Below are 18926 nucleotides of genomic sequence, written 5' to 3'. Positions count from 1 at the left end.
AGTGCTGTGCTGGCCCCGCAGCCAAGTCTCTGCCCTTCCTGAACTTCCCCTGCTCCCATGAAGGCCTCACACTGTCAAGCCCAGGGATGATGACCCAGGCCTCCTCAACACTGGTTCTGGCTACCTGAGGCCATACAGAGAACTTAGAGTCAGGCCTTTGGCTTCTCCTGTGTGGGCTTTTCTCTGGGTAGCCACAATCAAACCCTGGGTGACAAGAGCCCAGGTAGTTTCACATACACACACACACACCCCAAATGACAGATGATGGTTCAGTCAATGGGTAAGAGTCCTCAGGGGATGAACTCTGGGGTACAGAGTCCCCAATTGCCCTGCAGATGGGTGCCCTAGCCAGATACCTCCCCCAACTCCAGGCACAGAGGCACAGCACAGAGAGGGAAATTTTATTGTGTGAAGTATCTGATTGTACAGAGCGAACATTGTACTGCCACAGGTGGGCCAAGAGCGACCCAGAGGCCAAAGCCGGGACTGGTAGAATGTGGCCCCCACCACCACCCAGGCAGCAGGCAAGGCAGGGACACTGGCATCCTTCAGGCCCCACCAGCCAGGCAACCTCCCAAGGTCAGCAACAGGAGACCCTCAAAACCCTACTCCAAGCCCCTAAGAGCACACTCTCCAGTCTTGCCTTATAAGTTGTCAGCCCCCAGCCTCCTCAGCTGGCAGCTCAGCCACTCTTCCCATAGAGCCCCGGCAGGGAGAGGGCCTAGAACAGACGTCTCAGGCTGGTGGCCAGGACTCCCAGTCACCATGACCAGGTGCCCCATGGGACAGCACTTGGCTCCTTTTTGGGAAAACCTACTGGGGCACAGTGACCTGGCATCTTCTGGGGGCAGGCAGCACAAGAGCAGGTCTTGGAGGAGCCAGCGTGGGCAGGGACTGTGGTGGGGCTTGAATCTCTGGGGACAAGAGGCTCCTGGGAGAACAGCCTAGAGGGCAGAGGGGCACTTTTCTTTTTTTCTACTCCCTGTTGTCTCCAGCCGCAATGGGTACCTGCCATCCAAGACCAGCCACTCTACCTGCCGCACACCCTGATTAATAAAGGGCCTTTAAAGCTCAGAACACTGGGTTGGGGGAGCCCTGGGGACTAGGACCGGCCCTCCTGGTCCTGTCCCCTCCGGTCTCCATCCTCACACCCGCTGGATCTCAAACAGCTTCACGTCAGTGTCGTACCAGATGGGCGGGTCCACGTTCCTACAGAGGGAGTGGGCTGTCACCTTCTACAAGGCTGTACCTTGCGGAGCACCCCCCCTCCGCCGGATGTGACTTCCGTACCCCTGGCAGGGCCCACCTCAGGTAGATGACGCCCCACATGTAGGTGCGGAACCACATGGCGGTGCCTGAGTTCGCCTGGTACTTGCGGATGAGGATGGGGTGGGGTACAGGCAGAAGCCCCACTAGGGTGCCATGCTGCAGGAACCTCAGGATCTCAGACTCATCCGTCAGACCCCTAGAAAAAGAGGTGGGGCCTCCAGCCCGTTCACGCTCGCTCCCCATCACACCCACGCCAAGCCTGGGCTGACCCCTCTCTAAGCCACGCCCCCCGGCCCCACCCAGCTTCCGGACTCACTTGTCAATGCAGATCTTCTCCACCTGGGGAACTAGCACCTGCAGCAGGCGCATGATGGTCTGCAGCGGCAGCTTTGACTTCCAGGACAGGATCTGTGAGAGCCACACCCAGAGCTATGGGACAGGCTCTACCTTGACCCAGAGCCACAGGCTCCCCAGGACAGGAGCGTGACACTGCCCGTGTACAGCATGGCCCGCACTGTGAAGGGCCGCATGATGGGGAACTGCTGCTAATGGGAAGAGCCCAGGCTATGCTGAGCAGTGCCACGGGCCAGCTGCTGTGCCTTCCGGGAGACCGTCCCTCTAATCCTCACAATGGCTGGGTGGCACGACCATAAGGGCATTTATTATGGTCATCCAGGGCAATCAGTGGGGCTCCCAGGAAACACACAGGGAGTGGAAGCGATTCGGGGAGGGACTCAGCAGGGGTGATTGACAGAGGCCTCAGTCATATGGGCAACTGCCGAGAGGTCAGACAAGAGGCAAGGTCAGCGGCTGGAAGGACCGTCCCTCAGCCTGGCTGCTAGGCCCAAGGTCTTTGGTCCCTCCTGGCCTCATCCTTCCCTGAGCTGGAGCTCTGAGAGCCCCTGCCCGGTGCTGCTGCCCAAACCCCAGCTCCCAGCTCCTCCTCCAGCTGGGCCCCTCACCCAGTCTGATGTTGGGCTCCACTGGCCACTGGATGATGCATTGGACAATCGCCGCTGCTCTCTCCATGTTTGGCTGGACTCCTGGTTCCCAGAAAGGAATGAAAGTGACCAGGGAAGGAGTGGGTACAGGGTGCAGCCATAGAGAAACGATAAGTCTCCTCTGGCCCCACTACAGGGCTGTGAGGGAGGTTTGCTGAGGGTGAGTTCAGACCTGTACCCTTTGCCCTGGACCCAAGGCGCAGCCCAGCCCAGCCTAGCCCAGTGACAGGTTTAGGGCTGGGGGCTGACAGAGAAGGCAGGGTAAAGGCCAGACCCAGATAAGGCTGGTGGATGAGGAACCCGGAGGTCACAGGGCTTTACTGTGACCAGTAAACAAGGGAGAGAGGTCTGTAAATGGCTGGTCCCCCTGGCTCAGCAATGCCAGACCTGATTCCCCTGTTCTAAGACAATGACCTCAGAGTGTCCCAGCCTTGGCCACTCCTACACTCAGGGGTTCAGAGAGAAAGGCAATGAAGTTACACACAACACCAGCCCCCAAGTATCTCCAGTACCTACCCCTTCAGACGGGCTGCCTTCTGCTGAGCTTTGCTGGGATTCGGGCTCTAGAGACCGCAAGGTACCATCCTCTGACACCTGGGATTTCTCTGTCAGCTTGTCGATGCCTGAGGGAGACGGGGGGGGGGGTGTCATAGTGACCCCTGGCCCAAGAGGCGGTGTGCTCCCCAATGACAGGAGAAGCAGTGTGTCTCTCCTCCCCTCCCAGAGCACCTTCAGCTCTGAGCCTGGTCCTTGACCCTCCTCCCAACACCCAAACTAAATACTTCCACCCCCCACATGCCGTTAAATTCCTTCTCAGGAACGACAGGAATGACACCCCAGAGATCACACACTCCCAACAATGCTGCCCCCAACCAAGCCCCACACGCTCCCAGCCTGATGCCATTCAGACCTGGAGTGGCCACCAGGCTGGTCTTTAGGGTGCCTGGTTCCGCGGGGGCGGCAGGGCGGGAGCCCTCCATGGAAGCGCCCTCCTGGGAACCAGCACGGGACAGGGGCTCCGGCGTCTTCCGTCGCCGCTGAAGTGCCTTGTGGATGGAGGGTGGGTCAGTGGGCAGGTTGGCCAGCTGGTGGAAGACCCCACGCTTACGGATGATGGCGTAGACCAGGTTGGAATTGCCTGTGGGAGGAATGAGTCTGTCCTCAGAGAGCCATTTTGCTTCCCACTCCACATCTGGTCTGGCTTCTGGGACTAGAGAGCAGTTTGTTAAACCAGAAGGCATCTTCCCCAAGGACAAGAACTGGACAGGGTACCCAGAGAGGGAGCGGGCAGGCCCAGCCATAGTGGCTGGTTAGGCTATGGGAGATACCAAGAAGTTAGATTGAGGGGATGCTTGGTTAGGCTGTGGATCATGCCAAGAAGTTACGCAATGGGAATGCCTAGACATTAGGCTATGGGGATGCCCAGGTGTTGGGTTATGGGGAAACAGCTCTGAGCTGAGCTCCTCAGTACCCTTCTTATGGTGTCTTGAGAACCCCTTGCAGCTGAGCACTACTGGGGTGTCATCTGGCATGGTAGGGTGGCCTGAGCCCTACCACACCAACCCAACGCTAAATATGCACCCCTCTCAATGAGCCACAGAGAAGTCCAGGAGAACACTGCTGTATGCACTGTCCTCCATCATCTACCTCCACATTCCCGCAGCTGTCAGGAGCCCTCTGAGGCCCCATCTACCTCCCATCCTGTGTCACAGCATACTACCTTTAGCTTGACATCCACTCCAGGGCCTTTGCACACGTCCCTTGCAATGCTTTTCTGCCTGCCTTACTCTCATCACACACACACACACACACACACACACACACACACACATATATATATATAATTTTTTTTACTTATTTTGGAAATAGTAACAATAATTGCTAATGTTTGAGTTGCTGTGCATTTAATGTGAGTTAGTAAGCTTCCCAATATCCTCTAAGAGAGAGTTTGTTTGTTTGTTTGTTGTCTGAGACAGGATTTCTCTTTGTATCCCTGGCTGTCCTGGAATTTACACTCTAGACCAGGTGACCTCCAACTCAGAAATCCATCATTATGAGCACCTTACAGATGAGGGACCAAGCCTCAGAGGCTGACTTGCTCATGTCTACAGAGCACATGGGTGGCCAGGTCTGGATTTGCACCTGTAACATTAGTGCGGTGCCCCTTGTGATGGCCAGCAGGCTCTTTCTACTCTGAGCTTTCCAGCCGCCCAACTCTCAATGAACTCTTTCGGCTAGCGGGTCAGGCTGCCGGCCTAAAGTCTTCCTCTGTGACTCCATGTCTAGCTGTGAGCTGCAGGAGGGACGAAGCAGACCTTTAATATCCCCACTGCTTCTCCCTATGCCCCGGTATGCTGCAGGTGCTCAATAAGTGCACAGGCAAGATTCCTGGGCCACGGCTTCCTTAGGTAGGGGCTCAGGCCAGTGCCTCACCGTCAAACTGGTACTGGATAATGTTGTTGAAGACCTCCAGGAGGAAGAAGACCAGGTGGTGGTTCTGGGAAGCTGAGAAGAGGAACCAGGTGGTAGAGAAGGCCTCCAGCAGGTGCAGGAGCTTGTTGGCAGTCACCATGGACAGGCTCTTGAGGTAGGGTGACACTACAAGGGAGGAATCGGCTTGTTCTGGGCCATCCCTGCAAATTCCAGGCCAGTGCAGAACAGCTCACCTCAACCAATTCCCTCTGTCCCCCACAGAGCCCCATCCCCCACCTATGAGGCTCATGTCCCCACCACCCCCACAACCTCAAAGGCACATTCAGCTCATCTCTCCCAGGCACCTCCCCAACCCAGAGGGAGAAGGACAGAGACAAGGATGTAGATAAAGAAATCGGGATTTAGAGGGTGTTATAAACTGAGCCCAAGTTCCCCATCAATAAAATGGCAGGGCAGGGCTGCTGACATGGGATGTGACATCTTCCAAGAGTGACAGGCTGTGTCATTAGATATGCACTCCTTGGCACAGCTCTGTAAGTGGGAATCTCACTTTTGTGTGGGGGCAGGTCTATGAGGGGTTATCTTGATTGTTTAGTCGAGGTGGGAAGAGCCACGATGACTGCGGGAGGTATCGTTTCCCAAGCTGGGCCCCGAACAGTTAAGAATAAAGAAAGCTAGCTGAGCATACGCAGCCAGCAAGCCACGATCTGTTACTTCCTCTCTTCCTGGCCATGAATGCCATGTGACTAGCTGCTTCCGTTCCTGCCTTGACTTCCTCTTTCTGCTCAGGGATAGGCTATAGCCTGAAATTATAAGCCAAATAAACTTAAGGGTATTTATTACAGCAGCAGGAATATAAACTAGACCTGTCAATGACCCAAATGGCCAAAAGACATCCCCAAAGTCGTTCTGCTCCAGCCTGCTGCTGCCCACCTTGTCTCCAACCCCAGACAACCTGAGCCCTCCTGCCTCCATTCCCAGAGAGCAGCCTGAAGGCCTTGATGATTCTGTTGATATCCCCACACCATGACTCCAACAGCCCAAACCTTTACTGCTCAATAAATAGCCAGCAGGCCTCAACTGAGATGTCCTGCGTGGACCAAACACACACAAGACTTTGAAGACTGGGTATGAAACAGAAAGTAAGCCACCGCGATGATTTTTACAGTTTGGAGGCAGTATTTTGAACCTGGTGGGTTGGGTGAAGCGTATTCCGACGCGATTTAGAATTTGTAGTTATTGTGTAGTTTGTGTGTAAAGGTCACAGGACGATTTGGTGGAGTCTGCTCTGCTTCCACTTCCACACCAGCCTTGCACGGCAAGAGCTTTTACCTGCTGAGCCATTTCAACGGCACTCTGACGCTTTTATCACCTGTCCTGGAGCCCCTGACACTGCACTAGAAAACTTAGTGGTACCGCGGCCAGCCATGAAGCCAGGGGACTGGTAGCTGGTTGGCCTGTGGCCTGGCGCCACCTGCTGGTGGTCACGGGGAAGTCAGTCTCTGGGCCCCTACCGTTGACCACAATGGTGAGCAGGCAGTCAAAGAGGGGCTGCAGCCGCTGGTGACCACTGGTGATGATTTTGTGGAATACCTGCGCGGGGGAGGGAGAGGGATGGTGTGAGCTAGCCACCACTTCCAGACTCAGCCGAGAAGGCAACGTCACCCAAGCCCGCGGGGCTGGCCATGCACGCCCCCTTACCACAATGAGCAAGTCTGCGTGTGTGCCTGTGAAGACGGGAATGTCCATGGGCACGCGAACTGAGTAGGGCTTGTTCAGCCGTACCCCGAAGTTCCTCTCCCCGCTCAGAAGCAGCAGGATGAAGACCCCGATGTGCATCAGGCCCACTCGAGCTGGGGGGGAAAGACAGGAGGCACCGCACTGGGGAGGGAGGGCAGGGGAAAACTCAGAGCGAGGATGCATCTTCAGGGGCTCACAGGAAACCCCGTGTGGGAGGTTAGGGCACTAGGCTTAAGCTTCTCGGAGGCACGACAGTCTGGATGGACCCCACCCGAAATCAAGACCCCATATCTACCCCAGCGTCACAGGCCCGCCATTGTCATACATTGATCTGCCCGGGCGTCGTTGAGAAAATAGAGGATGGGGACCAGGATATCCAGCACGTCACTGCTCTTCAGCACAAAGAAGAGGAATTTCTGGGAATGAGAGAGGGGAGAGGTGGGCTGGGTCAGTGGGAGCGCTAGCCCTGCCCCACCCTCTCTCCCCGGATGCTAACCCAGTCCTTGGACTCTGTGGACCCCACTAGCTATGCCCCCCACCCTGTGTCTGCTGCCCTCGGACTGGGCCCTGGAGCCCACTCACCTTGTTGAAGTCACAGAGTTTCCAGAAAAGAACTAGCAGCTCCTGGTGGAACTGGATTTTCTTTGTGGAGTTGGGAAGGTAGGTCTGGAGCAGGGGGTTGGACAGCAGCCGAGCTATCCCCTTGAGGATGAACTGGAAATCCTGGGAAGGCAGAGCAGGAACCCTTCCAATCCAGCTCCCTCCGGCTCCGGAAACCCCCTTTAAATGCCTCCTCGTTCTCCTATCGCCTTGTCAAGCTCCAGAAGGGTGTGGAGGCCCAGATTTGGACATCACTGATAGCACCCTGAAAAGTTCAGCCCCTGCCCCACCTCCAGCAGGTCAGAGGATTCCCAAGGGCAAGGATGCCGCTCCCTGAAACCTCCAGATGGACCCCTACATGAACCCTGCAGGCTCCCTCACCACCTAGATTCCGTGCAGCTTGGTGCTGTCCTTCTGCCCCACCCCCACCCCTCCTCCTCATCACACAGGGGAAGTAGTCCCCAGTTCTCATTGAATGGTCGCTCACTGAGCACACACCACAAGCCGGGCTGTGCTCAACTTCCTTCATGGGGCGGGGGCACGCTCAGTTACAGCCCCTCGCTGTGCCTCTGCAGAGCTTAGATCCCAGGAGCTGAACGCTTTCCCTCCACTCCAGTCTGCCTGGATATTAGGGCCACAGTTCCCTGCCATCCTCCCACCTCCGAACCCCAACATCACAGCAACACCCCCACCTTTGGGAATCCTTCTTGGTTACCCTGGCCCAGCTGAGGCTATGAACCCTTTGTTTTCTTTCCTTCTTTCTCGTATTTATTTGCTTTTAAAGACAGGGTCTCCCGTAGTCCAGGCTAGCCCAGAACGACTCTAAGCTTCTGAACCTCCTGCCTCCACTTCCCAGATGCTGGCTTTACAGTCACGCCCCACCACGTCCTCGGTGTGTTACGCTGGAGATTGATGAGGGCTTTGTGCACGTCAGGCAGGTGCTCTGCCAACTGAGCCACACCCACCAACTCCATCAATCCTTTCAAGGTAGTGAAACCTCCCAGACGCTGCCATCATTATCTTACTTAGAAAAGCCATGCTCCTTCATGCAGGGGGGCAGGCCTCCTCCAGCCCCCACAGAGCCACAGCCATTGTGGAAGCTGGGCCGTTAGAACGCCAGGACTCACCTCCTCACGGTGAATGCGAGACAGGTAGTTCACAAACAGGTTCTCTGGCCCTGGAGGCTGCCAAGGGGAGGGGCTATGGTGAGCAGATCTCTCACAGTCTGTCTGGGTAGCAGCAGTGAGCCTTCCAAAGTTGCATAACCCCCAGGCACACCACAGGAGACACCACGGCCCAGGGCCTCTGCTGAAGGAAATCCCATCGGCACCCAGCCTCCTCCCCCTCCTCCGGTCCTCACATCAGCATCATCCATGGCAGTGCCCGTGGTGGTCCCATCCACGGTGGGACTGCTGCTGGTGGCACTGTCATGGTCCAAGGTGACGATGAGCACCTGAGCAGCCTCCTCCACCAGGGGCTCCCGGTAGTCCGAGAAAAGCAGGTGGTTGTACGGGATCCCGTAGCCCACAGGGTCATAGGCACACACGGTGTTGAGCAGCGAGGTGAAGAGGGGCAGTGCATGTCTGCAGGGGAGAACAGAGCCAGGCTGCGGGCACGCTCCCTTGGGCCGACCCCTCCAGCCACAGGGGCGAGTTGCTGAGCCAGGCTGTAGGCTAGGACCCAAGAGGCAGAAAAACCGAGCGTCTCTTCCTGAATAGAAAAGGCCCTCCCAGTCCCTGCATGCAGCTGCCCCTGACCGGGGCCAAGAACAGAGGACGCTGTTACAGGAGTGAGGGACTCCTGGCGGAGAGCATGCTCACACCCTTTTCAGTTCTTGGGGGCATGCACCCTCCCCTGGAGCCACAGGATGACTGGAATCAGGTCCAGAAGATGTCAGGGGCCTCCAAATGCCGCCTCTTGCACGTGAGGAGATCCCAGAGGTTAGGTGAGCATGAGCGGCAGAGGGTGGCAGTTTGCCTGCTGCAGCTCTGAAAGGAAACTCTGGCCGGGCTCTGACTGTGGCCAGTGTTGAGGGGTCACTTGGGAGCCCTTCTCTTCTGGGGATAAAAAGTCGAGCAGGGCGCTAGCAAAACCCAGAGGAGGGAGCCATGCCGTGCAGGGGTTTAGATTCCAGAACCAGGAAGGTTAAAAGTTTAGGATGCTAACGCCTGTGTCAGCCGCACAGCCGGCTGTGCAGAGCGGGGGTGTATGCTTCAAACACTCTGTCCCACTGATGGCCACATGTACGCATAAGTGTCCCCGTATTCCTCAAGTGCCCTCCCCATGGTCCGGACTCTTCCATCTATCAGGGAGGTCCTCAGACCCTCTTCTCTACACACCGTCCCAAAGGGCAACCACAGCCACTGAGCACTGTTAAGTGGTTTGTCCAGTTGAAGCAAGCTGGAAGCACAAGCTACACACGGGCTCTGGGGAGGGCAGCATGACAGAGGGAAATGCGAATGATCTTGACAGTTCTATATACTCCTAAGTTTAATACTCGCCTTTAAAAAAAAACATACTGAGTTAAATAAGATATATAAATGTTCTTTCTTCTTGCTTTTGAGACAGGGTCTTATGTACCTCAGGCTTGCCTAGAACTCACCCATAGCCCGGGATGACCCTAAACTTCTTGATTCTTCTGCCTCCATCTCCAGAATGCCGCTGGGATTACAGCCCTGTGCCACCGCACCCAGTTCACCCCGGGTTCCGTGCATACTAGTCAAGAACTCAGCCACCCAGGGTCCCCAAGAAGGTTTGAGGCCCTATGGTTTAAAGGTGTGGCTAAATTATAGTTTCATACCACCAGGGGGCAGCACGTCTCCTCAAATAAAACCAACAGGGCCGGCACTCAGTGCCTGCAAAAAGACCAGATAGGCCGGCAGCCTCTCTCTCACCTGTTCTCTGTGGAGCAAAAGAACTGAACCCAGGGGTTGGTACTGCCACTTTCTGGCGATGGCGGCAGGTACATGGCCTCTGAGAAGCAAGTCAACAGAAGCTTCAACAGCTCCATCCTGCAGGAAGGACAGGAAAGGCTATATTAGAATGCCAGTCTCCCTCTAGGAGGTGCTGCCAATCCAGCCCACCACCCTGGCCAAGGTCCACAGGGAAAAAATGACCCCTGCTCCTCCCTGTAAGGCTGAGGTTGCATGGTTAGTGGGCTGGGTCTTCTTAAAGACCCTGTGGGTCTCTGAGCTATGCAAAGGCCAGCCCGGTCCAGCTCACCGGTTCATGTCATGGATATAGTTGGGCTGTGGGGAGTGAGCAAAGCCCACACCAGCCTCCCAGATGTATTCACAGCTGTCCAGGGAATGGACATCTTCTGCTGACTCCTGGGAACAGGGAGTGATTACAGAATATGGGGATGGAATTTCACAGCAGTGAGAGGAGGGCCCTGACTACCCAAGCTTCCCCCTGTCCTCAGTATATCCCAACATTCCCCTAAAGTTACCCCCACTCATGCCCTAGGTCCTGATACACAAGGAGAGAAACGAGCGCTGTTGGATTTCTTTTTAAGCTCATTTTTCTTCAGTCTTAACATTGATTATTTTACTCGCTGATTCCAGTCTGAGGCAGGGAGAGGAGGGAAGGAATGTTGGGGGGATGGGGTGTGACAGGCTGAGGGGAGAAAGTATTCCTTGTGGAGTCCCAGAGTAAAAAGGCAGGCTTCCTGGTTCCAGCCCGGCCTGTGCCCCTCCCACCTCAGGCACAGAAGACAATAGATGCTTGTTCATGGCTGCCTGGGAGACAGGGGCAGGCTAGACACCAGCTGGCTCCTCTCCAACAGGCCCTACCCCACCTAACTGACCTTCTCTCCCTACTCCTGCACCCCACATCCAGGGGTACGGTAACTGTCCTGGTCTCAACAGGCCCAGAGCCCAGCCTGGGGGTGGGTGGGGTTTCTCTCACCACATTGCTCCTCCGGTGGTTCTGCACAGTGAAGTCTGGGCAGAAGAGCAAGTCAGCGATGGCTAGGAGCAAGGACTCAGCCAAGGGCCGAGCGTTCTCATCCTCTTCCTCACCCTGCGAAGGAGGCAGGCTGCTCAGCGGAGGCTCGCCCAGGACGGGTGGCCCCAGGGCTTGTGAGTGAACGACAGGGAATGGCTCTCAGCTAGCATGTGTAGACAGAGGGAGAGAGACGTGTACACAGAGGAAGTGTAAGAGAAAAGAGATGGATTCCTGCTAACCCCAAACCACCCTTAGCCAGAAGAGGGCAGGGCAGAGATGAAAACTGCGAAGAGTGAGAGAACACCCCCCTCAGGAGGGGTGCTGGGTACCAAGCTCAAGGGTCTCAGCTCTCTTGGAAATCATGAAGTCTCCACCCTTGGCGCTTGCCTGGAGATAAGCCCAGAGTAGATGGGGTCTGGGAGAAGGCAGCATGGTCCCATGGTAACTCTAAAGACAGAGTTACCAGGCCCTATCCTTGCACCCCTGCTCCAGGCTATAGGAGAGAGGGGCAAAGGCCCCTTGGGAGGGAAACTGAGGGTCTGAAAAGTTGGTAATGGTTCCTTTCCCCTCAGTAGCACCCTAGCCCCCACCCCCACACTTCCTAACTAGCAGGTGGCCTTGCCAGGGTCCTCCCACCCCCCCACCCCGGGCCAGGCCCACAGACCCCTCCACGCCCTGCCCCAGGCACTGTGGACCAGAAGAAGCCCCTCCAGTCAGGGTCCTCGAAGATGTAAGGTAGCACTCGAGTGAGTAGCCGGCTGCAGTTCAGGACGACCTGTTTCTCCTTCTCTGAGTGGCAGCCACTCTCCGCTCCTTGCACCAGCTTCTCCACAGCCTGTGGGGACAAACAGCAAGGGAGGAGCCTGTAAAGTGACCCTTTGGGTTCAGGCCACCCAGGCTTCAGAGGTCAGCTAGCTGAGGGGGATGACAATGTGAGGGAAAAAAACAGCCAAGAGCATCAGAGCAGAGTCCACTCCACTGCATAGCCAAGACCTCTTCTGTGGTACCCTGCCCTTAAGGAATGTGTACCCACATTTTACTCTCTTCTGAGAGCCTCTTTCTCTCCTAATCCGTGTCTAACCCTATACAAAAATACCCTTTTTAAAAGTTAAGACAAAACACAAAGGCTGGGGCTGGAGACACAGCTCTGCAGTTAGGAATATGTGCTGTTTGACGAGACAAGGTGGTGCAAGCCCTTAATGCCAGCACTCAGGAGGCAGAGGCAGATGGATCCCTCTGATTCAAGGTCAGCCTGCTCTATATAGCAAGTTCTAGGGCAGCCAGGGCTATGTAGAGGGACCCTCAACAAAACAAAACAAACAACAACAACAACAAAACCAACATATTGTCCTTGCAGAGGGCCCAGGATCCAGGTCCCAGCACCTACTTGTTGGCTCACAACCATTCATTACTCCAGTTCCCAGGAATCCAATGCCTTCTTTTCATCTCCACAGGCATGAGGCATGCATGTGGAACATATACATACATGCAGGCAAACACTCATAAAAATAAAATAAAATAAATTTTTTTTTTTAGATTTTTTTTTTAGAAGAGCTCATCTGTAATAGGGAAAATAACAACAGCACCTCATGAGGAAAGCAAAGCGAGCTAGTGTGTGGAAAGTGGTGAACAAGACAGCATAAAACTCTCATAACTGGTGGCTGCCATGATTATTTTCCCCTCATCCTCACCAGGGAGAACTCGAGGCAAAGGGATAGGTCCTCTAGGACCTGGGGAGGGGGTGTTGCAAATGAGTGTCCTGTCCTACTGCAGATGGGGCCATCTGGCCACCCTGGAGAGGGAGGGAACAGCAGGGAGGGGCCAGACAGCCCTTACCTTGTAGCACAGGGTGGCCAGGTTAGAGGGTGACTCCTCCCGCACAGCTCGGATCTCTGCCGCCGGCACCAAAGCAAAGACATCTTGCACCGCGGTGGCTGTGTCTGCCCAGAACTGGTCCCAAAAGGCATCGTCCGTGGCTTCCACAGGCTACGGTAGAACCCAGTATCCAACTTACACAACCCTTACCAATAGAGTCACAGACGCACCCTGGCAGGGAGGCCATAGCCACTGTCCTCTGTCCCAGGCAGCCCCCCTGCCTGGATGAGGGGCCTTGTTCAGCTGCCACAAGATGGGGTTTGCACAGTCAATGTCAGCCAGGTACTAAAGCCCAGGGTCAGTCCCGGGCCCTCTGCAAGGACTGATAAGTTGGGTTGGGTTGTTACTGTGGTTTGGTTTGGTTTGTTTTGTTGAGGGTCTTCTACATATCCCTTGCTGTCCTAGAACTCACTATATAGACCAGGCTGACCTTGAACTCATAGAGATCAGCCTGCCTCTGCCTCTTGAGTGCTAAAATTAAAGGTGTGAGTCCCCGAGAGTTTGTGCAGCCCTGGCTAAGTCCTCATCCTCCTCTGAAAGAAAAGCTGACATCCTCACTAGGCCACATCCCAAGGCCACACCAGTAGGTCAAGTATCTAGGACCTAGACCAAGGCTCTTCCTCAAAGGACATATGCACTCCAGTTAAAGTCACCAACGCTGTCTTCCCCCTGGAAACCCTTTCTCAGCAACATCCACTAAGTACCAAGCCCACTGACCATTCCCCACATGCTCCTCTCAGAACTCACTGCTGGTCCAGTCACTTTCTGGGAGCTCCAGGCTCATACACGCCCCCATGCACCAAAGCAAATGGCCAAAGTTACAGCAACTTCACATAAAGGCCTCTGGGGCTCCCCTCTGCCTGCTGGGTCAAGTCTAAACATCGGCTCAACATTCAGTCAAGATCTTAAGCACAACGCCATTGCCAGTGCACAAAAGCCGTGGAGAGGACCTCATACATCAGGATTGGTGCTGAGGGCCTGTAATCACAACACTTGGGAAGATCAGAAGTGCAAGGTCATCCCCAACTACATAGTGAGTTCAAGGACAGCCTAGGATTCAATGGACGACATCTCAAAACAAAACACACACACACACATACCTGTATTTACTACCCCTAGACATGACCCCAGTAAATTTCATCTGTTTTGATCAGGCTGTCCCCATTTCCCAGTATACTCTTCTCATTTCAACAGTAATTACAAAGTCCTACAGGTTTGGGGCTTGAGACATGGCTCAGTATTAAAGGGGCTTGCCACCATGCCTGATGACCTGAGTATTGAACTCAGGCTCATCTACTTATCGGAGGGGTGAACCAACTCCCATAAGTTGTCCTCTGACCTCCACACATGTGGCTTCCACCCAATGAAAACCTTCCTCATATACACACAAGCACATGCACACAAAGGTGGGTCCTTTGTTTTTGTTTTTTTTTGTTAAATTTTAACAGCTGGGTGTAGGGGCACACACCTTTAAACCCAGCACCTGGAAGGCAGACACAGGCTGATCTCTACGGGTTTGAGGCCAGCCTGGTCTACATAGTGAGTTCCAGGATAGCCAGGGCTACACAGAGAAACCCTTTTTCAAAAGAAAGAAAGAGAAAAGAAAGGTAAATGCCTCCCTAAGATCAGGTTGTAGGCAAGCCTGCAGGGCGTATTTCTAAGCAGTGACTGATGGGGCGGGCCCAGCCATTGTGGGTGGTGCCTTCCCTGAGCTGATGGTCCTACAAGAAGAGTTCTAAAGAAAACAGGCTGAGCAAGCCAGCAAGCGACACCCCTCCATGGCCTCCGTTTTAGCTCCTGCCTCCAGGTCCCTTCCCTGCACGAGTTCCTGCCTCGGCTTCCCTAAATGGTTCATGGTTACCTGGAATCGAAAGCAGAATAAACCCTTTCTTCCCCAAGTTGCTTTGGTCGTGGTGTTTCACTGCTATGGACAGGCACACTCCCACCTGGGAACCTCCAGCCCCAACCTCTGAGCATCACATTCTTCACTCAGGTCTAACGTCTCACAGCCCAGCAGCCCAGCATGGCTCCTGCTCTTGCAGGTAAAGCGGACGACAGGTGCTGAAGGGCTCATGAGCCCTGACAAGGCTGAGGGCCAGCTGAGTGCTATCAGGTCTGCCCTCTGGGGCTGGGGCTGTAGCTTCACCAAACTGGCCTCCTCACTGCACTCTGGGGAGCCCCAGTGTAACTTGTGGCTGCACCCTCAGTCCCAGAACTGGTAGAGCAAGTTAGCTGGAGGTAAACAAAGGCCAAAGGAGAGGCCCTGGAGCTGGGGTTTTGCTGAACCTCAGCCTCACCAGCCATCTGAAAGACACTGAAGTAGAGGGGACGGGAGGGGGGTATCACAGCAGCAGGAGACCCCACTCCTAGTGGTCTGGAGCCAGAGCGGGTGAGAAAGGACATCTCACCAGAAAGGCCTGCGGAGCAGTCCCTATTGATAGCACCTCTGGAAATCTGCCACCTCTAATACTCAGCCAATCTTTCAGGTAATCACCACCCCTTAAAGGGGCAGAAGGCCTCCTCCCCTCTGCAAACACACACACACACACACACACACACACACACACTTAGCACAAATGGACCTGACTCAGACCTATTTCGCTAGGCAAGCATCACCTCGGGACTGAAACCCAAATCAAAAACAAGCACTTATCTTTCTGCCCACCCCTACCTTTTTCATGTAGCCAGAGCTAGCCTGGAATTCTCTGTATAGACCAGGCTGGCCTAACAACCATAACCCTACAGCCTCCATCTCCCAAGACCTGGGATTGCACCATACCTGGCTGTGGAAATCAAACATTCACATCTTCACATCCCCCCATCCTCCCTCATGATGGAGACTGAAGCTACGACTGACCTCATGACTGTTCGTCTCAGCATGCACCTCCTCCCGTGACCCCACTGTGCCTTAGACATTTGCCCTGGCTGAGGGACCAACTGTAGCTTGAAAACATTTCTTAATTTTTATTTACGTGCATGTGTGTTTCTCTCTGCGTGTGCACATGCATGAGGTGTGCCCTCGGAGGCCTGAAGAAGGTGCTGGATCTCCCAGAGCTGGAGTCATAGGTGGTTGCGAGCCACTCACTGGGGGTGCTGCAAACCAAACTCTGTTCTCCGAGACTCTGAGAGAATGGGGAGCCCTCAAGCACTGAGCCATCTCTCCAGCCCCCAGCTGTGGCCTTAACAGTCTTCTTCTGAGGTGGGAGTGGCAAGGGTCCAAATCAGCAGTGATCTAGTCCGATACGATGATATGCCCAGACAGGTGAACAAAGCATTCTAGGCATACACATGTGCATATGAACACACACTGTCGGCTCTTACCCTGGCCTGCAGCAGAACTTCCTCCAATGGGCAAGATCTGGAGGAGAGTCTCTGATCCTGTAGTTCCCCACTCTGGGGCCCCAGCCAGGTAACGAAAGAGTCAAGAAACACTGGCCAGTGATGCTGGCCTCAGAGTTAGGGTTAAGCCCTGCCCAGGGCTGGCCATCAGGCCAGGAAGAAAACAGGATGCAGGGCAGGAAGGCAGGGAAGGCTGACCCGCAAAAGCTCAGGCCCAGGCTACAGGAAAGGGTCCAGCTTGTCTACTGCCAAAGCACGACCTCTAAGGGCCTAGATGTGAGGTCATCCTGTGGTCAACACACCTGCAACACCTTGAGGACACTGAGTGCTGAGATCTAGGAGAACCATCTTAGACCAGGTTCTTGAACCCCAGCTGCCCAAAGCTCATCAATCACTACAGAGAGTCCAAGGCTTTGTTCCCCTCCCATCCGTGAGAGTCCCGGGATTACAGGAAAGCCCATGGACTGGTGAAATGGCTCAGCAGTAAAGCACTTGGTAAAAATGCCTGGTAAATGCACTTTATGCTTGCTGCCAAGCCTGATAACCTAAGTTCCATCCCTAGGATCCACATGGTAGAGGAAGAAAACTGACTCCCACAAGTTGTCCTCTGACCTCCACAAATATACCATGTGTACACACACACATACATATATATGTACATATATAATATAACTTGAAAAGAAGGAGACAGATGGGAGAGGAGGAGGAAAAGGAGAAGAGGAGGAAACGAAGAAGAGGGAAGAGGAAGAGGGGGAGAAGGAGAGGGAGAATAGCCCAAACTGGGTTTCCAGTTCTAGGCCCTGATCCAAGCAACTGACTATCTTCAGCTAAGGATAACAGACCATATCAGCCAGGGACAGACAGACTGATGCAGTATTCTTGGGAGTGTGCCTAAGGTCCCCTTCCGCCTTTTTGGATCTTGTTGGGTTCATCCTGCTCCCAAGGGACTTGCTGAGTCCACCACACCATCTTCCAGCAAGGCAGCTCCTCCCCAGGCAGGTAAACATGGGGGACTCCCTCCTCCCTCCCCGTCTCCCTGTACTATGCCAGATGCCACATGCCACCCTTTTCTGCTACCCACAGACCTAGTGTCTCATCTGTGAGGTTCTGCAACAAGCTATGGGAGCAAACAGAAGCAGCTCTGGTTTTCATCACGTGCCTCTCAGCTGGAAATCTAGAGGCCGTGGCATTTCTGTTTTCAGCCTCTGACCTTTCAGCAGAGTGTAGGAGAGGTCTGCCCTCTGGGGCTGGGACTGGCTGCTTGTGGAACTCCTGATCCCACTCAAACCAGCCAAGAACAATACAGAGCTCTGAGAAGGGCAGGATGGGGGTGGGGTTCCAGATGGCAGTAGGTCCAGAGCCCTCTGACAGTCGGGGTCCTGGAGAGGCATGGCTGAGCATCTTCATGACCATAGTAGCCTAATTCCAGCAATAAGAACTGAGGAGAGGAGAAGGAAGGAACCTTGCTGGGTCAAGGGGTGTGTGCTGGGTACAGGAGTCTCCTGTGACACTTGTGGACTCTTGTGGAAGATGTGGGAGCATTGATTGGGCTGGACTTACTCCTGTCTCCTTCACCAAAAAAACCAAAGATAATCTCCTCATCCCTGAATGAGGATACCGGGTACCAGAAAGCACAGCCAATCAGCTCCACCGGGCCTGGAGAATCCCCTGGAGCATCCCTAGCTGGAAAGCCGGGTTCTTTAGGCCCGAGGACAGCTACCCGGCTGCCGCTGCCTGCCACTCTGCGAGCTCCCAGGAAGACCTGAGCCTTCCTTGCCCCCAGGCATCAACCAGGGCCCAGAGAGGACGCCGCTGCCACCGCGCACCAGCTGTTTTCCCCGACCCGGGCAGGCGCCGACCAGGCTTTGTTTGCGTTGAGTCAGCCGGGGCTGTGCATCCGGGACCGTGGGCACCGAGGGGCAAGGGAGGAAAGCGGGGCGATGGATGGGTAGGTGGGAGCTGGAAGAGGCTGGCTATGCAAGGCTGTGGGCACTGGGGGGCGGGACAGGGGGCGGATAGCGTCGTCGCCGCCGGCTCCGGGAGTAGGCACACGTCAGCCTAAGGTGGCAGCAGCAGTGCCCGGGAGAGTGTTCCCAGGGGAGAGTAGGCTTAGGGTGGGCTCCCAGAGGTAGGGATGGAGCCCTGAGGTACGCAGGAAAGGTCCCGTTCTGGTGCTGGTCCCAGCATTCCCCTCTGGACTAGCCGGTCACCCCATCCTCGGCAGAGCCAAGTTCACCCAGCCCCCGGCCCTGCCCTGCCCCCCAGCCGGGCAGGTGGATGGAGAGGCTGGGTCCCTGGGCGCACCTGCGTCTTGGTGGTCAGCTGGATCACCGCCTTCCGGAAGTTGAGCTTGGAGTCTGCAGACCCCATGTCGATGGAGCCCGCTCCGGCCCGGCCCCTGGTTCCGACCCTGCAGCGGGCTCCGGCTCTAGCTCCAGCTCCAGCCCCGCCGCCCGGGGTTGCTCTTGGAGAAGCGGAGCTGCGAACCCCGCCCGCCGCCGGCGTCAGCCCCGCCCCTTGTGGTCCCGCCCTTAGGCCCGCCCCTACCAGGTCCCGCCTCTGCACCTGCTGTTCAGGCCTCCAGAGCAGAGGTCCAGAGTTCTCCATGGAACCCAACTCCTAGTCCTTCCTTTTGCAACCGAGGGCTGTCCTCGCTCTGTCTTGCCCTCCTGTCACTTGGTCCCCAAGACTAACACTCTCCTGGCACCTCAATCCCTGCCTCCC

At 55.3% G+C, this 18926-nt stretch overlaps 1 protein-coding gene across 1 annotated transcript; it reads right to left on the bottom strand.

The window, feature by feature from the left end:
• Window positions 1–386: 386 nt before the first annotated feature.
• On the bottom strand, window positions 387–18720 carry Hid1 (HID1 domain containing). The gene is made up of 19 exons (XM_021635355.2): window positions 18507–18720; window positions 12825–12974; window positions 11653–11823; window positions 10950–11063; window positions 10266–10372; window positions 9938–10054; window positions 8404–8626; window positions 8171–8227; window positions 7026–7166; window positions 6769–6859; window positions 6405–6556; window positions 6218–6296; window positions 4704–4868; window positions 3181–3408; window positions 2787–2893; window positions 2232–2312; window positions 1586–1677; window positions 1307–1465; window positions 387–1209 (listed from the first exon to the last, which is right to left on the bottom strand). Exons 1-19 carry the CDS (start codon window positions 18570–18572, stop codon window positions 1146–1148), a joined length of 2364 nt encoding a protein of 787 aa, XP_021491030.1. The 5' UTR covers window positions 18573–18720; the 3' UTR covers window positions 387–1145.
• Between the last annotated feature and the right edge of the window lie 206 nt (window positions 18721–18926).

Source organism: Meriones unguiculatus, chromosome 7 (genome assembly GCF_030254825.1).
Source record: "Meriones unguiculatus strain TT.TT164.6M chromosome 7, Bangor_MerUng_6.1, whole genome shotgun sequence".
Taxonomy (NCBI): domain Eukaryota; kingdom Metazoa; phylum Chordata; class Mammalia; order Rodentia; family Muridae; genus Meriones; species Meriones unguiculatus.
Note: the sequence above shows the minus strand (reverse complement) of the source record. Positions and strands in the feature narration are given on the sequence as shown.

Bases quoted from the DNA above. Each gene is read 5' to 3' on its own strand.
- Hid1 (XM_021635355.2), bottom strand. From the start codon at position 18,572: ATGGGGTCTGCAGACTCCAAGCTCAACTTCCGGAAGGCGGTGATCCAG. The intron at 1,678-2,231 runs GTGAGGGGCCCA...TGGCTCTCACAG, and splicing joins GGAGCCCAACATCAGACTGG to ATCCTGTCCTGGAAGTCAAA. The intron at 1,466-1,585 runs GTGAGTCCGGAA...CTCTTTTTCTAG, and splicing joins GAGAAGATCTGCATTGACAA to GGGTCTGACGGATGAGTCTG.